Source organism: Vigna radiata, chromosome 9, assembly GCF_000741045.1.
Source record: "Vigna radiata var. radiata cultivar VC1973A chromosome 9, Vradiata_ver6, whole genome shotgun sequence".
Classification (NCBI taxonomy): Eukaryota; Viridiplantae; Streptophyta; class Magnoliopsida; order Fabales; family Fabaceae; genus Vigna; species Vigna radiata.
The window spans coordinates 15795856-15803107 of record NC_028359.1 but is presented as its reverse complement, the minus strand read 5'-3'; the positions used below and the strand labels follow the sequence as shown (position 1 = coordinate 15803107).

At 36.7% G+C, this 7252-nt stretch overlaps 1 protein-coding gene across 1 annotated transcript in view; it reads left to right on the top strand.

The window, feature by feature from the left end:
• LOC111242491 overlaps positions 1–1602 on the top strand; it is a 2443-nt gene extending 841 nt beyond the window's left edge. Inside the window, exons 2-3 of the mRNA XM_022785930.1 lie at positions 575–781; positions 868–1602. Coding sequence (XP_022641651.1) covers positions 575–781; positions 868–1053 — 393 coding nt within the window. The 3' untranslated portion in view covers positions 1054–1602. The remainder of the gene's footprint in view (positions 1–574; positions 782–867) is intronic.
• The last annotated feature ends 5650 nt before the right edge of the window (positions 1603–7252 follow it).

The following is a 7252-nucleotide window of genomic DNA, read 5'->3' as shown; positions in this document are numbered from 1 at the left end:
AACGTAGAAACCCTAGAACTCATATAATTAATATGCATGTAGATTCAAACACATAATGATGCAAAAATCTTTGCTTTTAATATGATAGAGAGATGAAAGACATAGAGAGAGATAAACTTAAATCATTAATCAAAATAAACAATTGCATTAATTCACTTAACCTCAGAATCCATAATGAAATTATAGCAGAATAACCCTAGGAGCTTAGAAACACATAATGAAAGAAAAGTGAAAGCAGTGGTGGATGGATGAATGAATGAAGCTCTTTTTCTGTCTTCCCTGGGTCTCTTTATATAGGCTTGATTGGGCTTAGAATCTGAATATTCAGTTGATAGAATCTTTTATCTTATATCTTCTAAATAACTAAAAGATTTAGATAATTATAACATAATTTGGAAGATATTTTCTGTTGATATTCCCCAATTAAATTAATTCAACAACTGAATTTTATCTCTTAGCTTTTCTGAATTTTCCAAAATTGCACCATTACCCTGAACGTTTCTCTTTCTGCACTTTAATCCTTCCCTTCTCTTCAAAATTGCAAAAAGGTCCCTGTTTGACCAACTTTGACCAGGGAGTCTTATTGACCTGCTTTGACCAGAGGAATGACACATTCAATAATGTGCTGACACGTAGTAGCACCCTTCTACCCAAAATTAGGGTTTGCAATTGGCAGATTGGGGTGATCTTTTGTTGTGCCTGCGCCGCTTTTGAGAGACGAAGAAAACGCGACCTACTATCGAGAGGGCATCTTCTCTACAATGCAATTCTACAGATTTGGGAAAAACTTCGTGATGTTGTACTTGCTCGAAACATGGAGACGCGATCTGGATTTTTCTAATTTCTTGTTGTTTCTTTGATTTGCAGGTTGTGCGAAGCAAAAATAAATGGGTTCGAATGGAGGTTGGTTGGCTACGGTGGCTGATTGAGACGCTTGTGATGACCGGTTTTGGGGTTCTTGCTGTTTTTGTAATTGTAGTTCCGATGATGGTCAAGGATGGAGGATTTGTGGTGGCTAATGGCGACGGCGACCTTGCGGCATGTGGTGGTTGATGATGATGTTGGTTGGCGGCGTCATGAGGAGATGGTACATGATGACGGTTGAGGCGAAAACGATGACGAGGCCCGTGGAGGTGTTGCGGCGGCGTCTTGGGCGTTGATGGAGAAGATGAACCGGTGGAGATAGCACTGTGATTGACGGCGAAACCATGGTTGGTTGCGCGATGTGGTGGCCGACGTCTAGGTGGTCGCTGAAGGTCACTGGGTGGATGCCATGGAGGAGGCGGCGGCTAGGGTTAGGAAGAGGAATTAGGGTTTCTTCTGTGGAAGATGGTGATGATGTGGCAAGGGTGGTGATGTGGCAGCAAGTCATTGGCTGAATCTGTGTGTGGTGGATTGGCGACACGTGGGAACATCTGATGGACTCTAGTTTAGGAGGGGTAGGAATAGGAAACTTAGGAGGTGTAGGAGAAAAGGGTTACTGTTGGGCTTCAGTATTGGCCTGGTTTAGAACTGAGGGGTGCATGTAGGGAAATCTGGGGGTGCAAGGGTAAAAACTGACTGTTTGGCCCATCTATACATTATTTATCAAATAAAATCTGATTTTGGGCTTTAAATTGCAATTTGGACCAATAAAACTCTAACTTCAGCTGCACAAATAAATATTAGAACATCCAAGAATAATTTATGCAATTAAAATCACTTTTTAAGCCCTTTTTATTTCTAAACACGCTAAATCCAATAATCACAAATCCCCTACAAATCAATCATTTAAGCACAAATATCTTATCAAAAATTTTAATTTTAAAGCATAAATGTGAACATAAATATGCACTCATCAGTCATCTTTTCGAGCAATTGTTATTCCAGCAGGTCATTGATTAGTCTGACTAGGCAGAGTTTTCACTTCTGGACGAATGTTAGAAACATATTTACCTTCCCTTGAACATACCAATCTCAAGTAGTATACTTCGTTATTGTCGTCCTTTTTAGAAGTTCTTGTTCGAACACCAAAACTACATCTTTTTCCATAGTCAGAATAAAATTTGTTTGCTTCTTCCATAGTGTCAAAATACATGTTCAAAGTAGGAACCAACTCCAAACAACTATCATCTACAGTATTAAATTCCTCATTGCTTTCACCAAGCACAGTCATGTTCTCTAGACAACTGTCCATCCCTTTAATGTAATACCTGGCAATATGGCTAAATAAACAAATAAATCTAAAAACAAAAAAAAAAAAGAATGATAAATATACCAAGAAACTTGTAACAAATGGTTCCACTGATACAATGAACAGAATGGAAGGAATAAAAAATTTATTAATGGAACTTATATCCAGGTAAACTTACAGTTGAAGGCCTTCAATGAATTTACTCATCGTTTAATGTTGTTGTTGTGCTTCTGACCAACGACCAACAACCAAACAATGCCTTAAAAAGCTTATTTAATGCAAATGAAAGAAATAATCATGAAAGTGGACGTCCAGTGAGACGAAGCACAACTAATGCAAAAGTTGAAAGTTTGAAAGTTGAATGGTTTAAGGTACAAGCAATTAATGCAAAGAAGATGAAGCTCAACAAATGACCACTATGGATTATTATGTTTAAGGAAGGATGGAGCATTTAATGCATGTCATAAATTAGGTAGGGAAAAGGTACCAATTCGTGGAGTGTGCAAGTAACTTTAAATTTTCCCACATTAAATGCATCTTTCATTAAGGAAGCTAAAAGCTTTCCTATTGCATGGTAGGGTGTGAAAAAGTGATCTGCAGAATACTTTTCATGATATCTCCTTCATTAAATGCATGATAAAGGTGAAGAAGGAAAACGAAAATGTTATAATAGTAGGTAAATAAAAGGATTAATATTAACTTTTTCTTAAGCATTCAATAGTCATATCAATAATAAATTAATGTTAAAATATTATTTAAATAAAAAGTTAATGGTCATTTATTTTTTGTCTTTATATACGAACAAACTTTATGTTGTAGGAAGTAACTCTCATTTTCATTCCACACAACTTGTTCGAAGTAATGTGTATTCCTAACATGCTTTCATATGCTTACCTAATATCTTTTGTTAAAAATATTTATTCTTCTTTCAGATACAAAGACCATGGATGCTTGGGAAGGTCTTGATTTTGACGAGGACGTCCTTCAATCGTTCTTGAAGAAATGTGATAGTTCATCATCATTGATTCCTGGTCCGACTTGGAATGTCCAGGCAGCAATTATGAATAGGATAAGTGATGACCCACGTACCACCCAATAGTTTGCTGAGGAAGTTGCTCAAGCAACGTATGAAAGAGATTTTAATTCCAATGCATGGAAATGGGCTGAGATGTACATTAAACACCATGGTCAGTAATTCTATAAACTTTGTCATTGTAATTTTATTTTTACATGTTACTAAAATTAAGAGTCAAATGCAGATATTGTGAAAGATGGAGATATTCATAACGTCACTCACCTAGATACAGCAAAATCAGTCTTAGTGTTGCCACTTGTTGTTTGTATTGTTAAGGAGTGTCACCCTAATGGACTGGGTGATATGCTTGACTCTGAAGGCAATAATTAACCATAACATACACTTTGGTTCTTTAACTTAATGAAATGTTATATTTAATGTGACCAGGACCCTACTGCGACTATGAAGGCGTCCTTACATAAGAAAGTTCTTCAAGATCCAAATTTCGGTCCACATATCGGTCTTGGTCCCGTTTTGATACTTAACCTTGTAATCCATCTTATTTGTAGTTTTATTTATATTTGAAAACTTTTGGTATTGTTACTCATTATTTTCTTTTTTCATTTAGGTTTGTTCATTCAGTGCATTTCCCTCAAACTATTACGATAACATAGTGCTTTGAAATGTAATCAAAGTCTTTGCTGCTGACATATGTCCTCCCACAAAGGAACTCGTGATGGAGACACCCAAACAAGTAATTCGACCCATTCTACTAGAAGAACCAAACATGGCTGAAATTATGCGAAAATTGAGAAATCCATATCATCAACCATCAACATCAAAAGTACCAGACAACAACAATGGAGAACACTCTAAAGACAGTAATGCAATGTAATAATCTTTTCTAGTCATATTATTGGATGTTGACTTTCTATGCAGGTGAATTTTAAACGTTTAAGGATTAGTGTAGCAGTATTTACTCGGACTTTTATTTAGGATGACTCTAATATTTATTGGGATGACATTATCAACGTTTAAGATGACTATTGTAATTTCTAGTCATACGGTATTATGGTATCAATGTACACACCATGGACAAATGAATATGGAAAAAATGTTGAAGTGTTGTACTAAACTATGTATCTTTATGTTGGTACAATATTATATTTTACCAACTTGGATGAAATAGAAACCAATCAACTTGGATGAAATATTAAAAAACAACCAATCATCTCAAATTCATAAATTAAATTCTAAACAAGTCAGTACCAACCACACACCGGGGAGCCCCTCTACCAGAGCAAGGGAGCAACATTGGACTTTCAATATTACAGCTTGTCTGTAATCGCTTACATAGGCACATAAGTCACAAAGTCCCTCTTCCTCACACAAGCATTTGGATAAAATACTCTTAGAATCCCCTAACCAATTGTTGGTCCTAAAAAACAACCATTCATCTCAAATTCATAAATTAAATTATAACCAAGTCAGTATCAACCACACACTGGGAAGCCCCTCTACCAGAGCAAGGGAGCAGTGTTGGACTTTCAGTATAGAGGCACTGGTAAGAGATTACAGCCTGTCTGTAATCGCTTACACAAGCACATAAACCACAAAGTCCCTCTTCCTCACACCAGCACTTGGATAAAATACTATTAGAAACCCCTAACCCGTTGTTGGTCCTAAAAAACAACCATTAATCTCAAATTCATAAATTAAATTTTAACCAAGTCAGTACCAACCACACACTAGGGAGCCATCTACCAGAGCAAGGGAGCAGCGTTGGACTTTCAGTACAGCGACACTGGTAAGCGATTATAGTCTGTCTGTAATCGCTTACACAGGCACATAAATCACAAAGTCCCTCTTCCTCACACGAGCACTTGGATAAAATACTATTAGAAACCCCTAACCAGTTGTTGGTCCTAAAAAACAACCATTAATCTCAAATTCATAAATTAAATTCTAACCAAGTCAGTACCAACCACACACTAGGGAGCCCCTCTACCAAAGCAAGGGAGCAGCGCTGGACTTTCAGTATAGAGGCATTCGTAAGCGATTACATCCTGTTTGTAATCGCTTACACAGGCACATAAGTCACAAAGTCCATCTTCCTCAAACAAGCACTTGGATAAAATACTCTTAGAATCCCCTAACCAATTGTTGGTCCTACAAAACATCCATTCATCTCAAATTCATAAATTAAATTTTAACCAAGTCAGTACCAACCACACACTAGGGAGTGTCAAGCCACTAGCAAGTGTACCAGATCGTTATCAAGTAATATAATTGGTAAGCCCAATATCGTTCTTCCCAAAGGACTCTTAGGCCTTACTTTTCATGTAAACAAATCGCGTAAGACTTGAGAAAAGAATNAAGTTGGTGTTTGTATGCAAAGAACAAAAGTAAACATGCAAATGCAGTGATTCAATTGGCTTTGAAAAACTATGGATGAATGGTGTTGTTGGGGTTTACAATTTCATCTTATCCACTCTCATATATCTACTTTTCTTATTTGCTTCATTTATTTATCCAATTGCCATGCAAACTTTCTAGCCTACCCTTAACCCAATCCCTTGGTGAAAAAAGCCTATTATTAATTACCGGCTTTGTATCCCTAGCCTCCCCTAGTAACTAATAATGCAATGCGAACAGAAGCAAAATACAATTGAATGTCCTAACCCTATCCCTAGGTGTTATTAGCATAATCAAGGAATTTCTCACCAGTTCATGGTGAAACTAGATGAAAATAATGAAAGAACGGATGAAATAACCCTAAACTTGGTAGATTGGAGCCTAAGCATCCAAGGAACCTCCTACAAGGTGTGTGGAATAGCTCTGGACGTTTATCTCTGCCAAAAGAATAGGGTTTCAAGTCGCACTGGGTCTATATATAGGCCAAAAAGATAACAGAAAGATCACAGAATCCGCAAAATAAAAACTGTCAACCGCTCAGACCTTAATTTGACCGCTCAGCAGTTTCCCTATAATCGCAGGACCGCTCAGCGCCCAAAACTGCCACTCAGAGCCAAAAACTGACCGCTCAGCGCCCATTTTCACCGCTCAGCGCTGGTCCACTACACTCTGGTCAACTGGTTGACTCTCTGGTTGAATGGTTGACTTTCTGGTTGATTGGTTGACTTTTCTGCACTGCAACTCTTTGATAATTCAATCCTTCTTTCAAATCATTCAATAAACCTACAAAATTAAGGGAAACCAAGCATAAAACCAAGAAAACCAACCTTGACTCTCTTGTTCTCTAACTTAATAAAAATGCATGATTTCAAGCTAATTCTAAGCCATACAGGGTGTGATTTAATATCAAAATCAAGTATGAAAATAATTGTTTTTCAACCGTTATCACAGCCCCAAACTTAGAATTTTGCTTGTCCTCAAGCAAAACAAGATGTAACTCAGTTTTTAAACAATTAATACAATGGATTAATACTTTCCAAAACTCTTTCATCCAAAACAAGTAATCACTCTCAGCTTATCATAAAAACATCAGTCAAGATGTATAGATGCATTACTTCCATTAAACTCAATATGGTGGTCACATAATCCCAGTCTTTCCAACAGATGCTATTATCATGAATGACCAATTAACCAAGCACAAATGCAATCGTGTATAATTGGAACTTCTCCTCACCAAGGAAAGTATTTCACTCAAGCACACAAGTGTATATTAAGGTGACTCATACTTTCTACTATTACAATGTCACACAAATTAACTTTGCCTTTCATTTAACCACAATCAATCATGCTCACAAGCAAGTTATCATCACAAGGACTTTTATGTCTTCTAACGTGGTTGGGCTAGGAAGAACATTGGTTTTTCTAGATCACAAAATCCTTGAGTTAAGAGAGTTATTCACATTTATAATTTAAGCACAAACTCTCTTTAAACAACCAATCTCACTCATTCCCAACTTTCCCTTTTCTTCTCATTTTATCTTTTTTTTTTCTTTTCTATCTTTTTTCATTTTTTTATGTTTTGCTCAACACATTAGCTCAATGCTTATATTTTTCTTTTTCAACTTTTCCAACAGCCCCAAACTTGAACC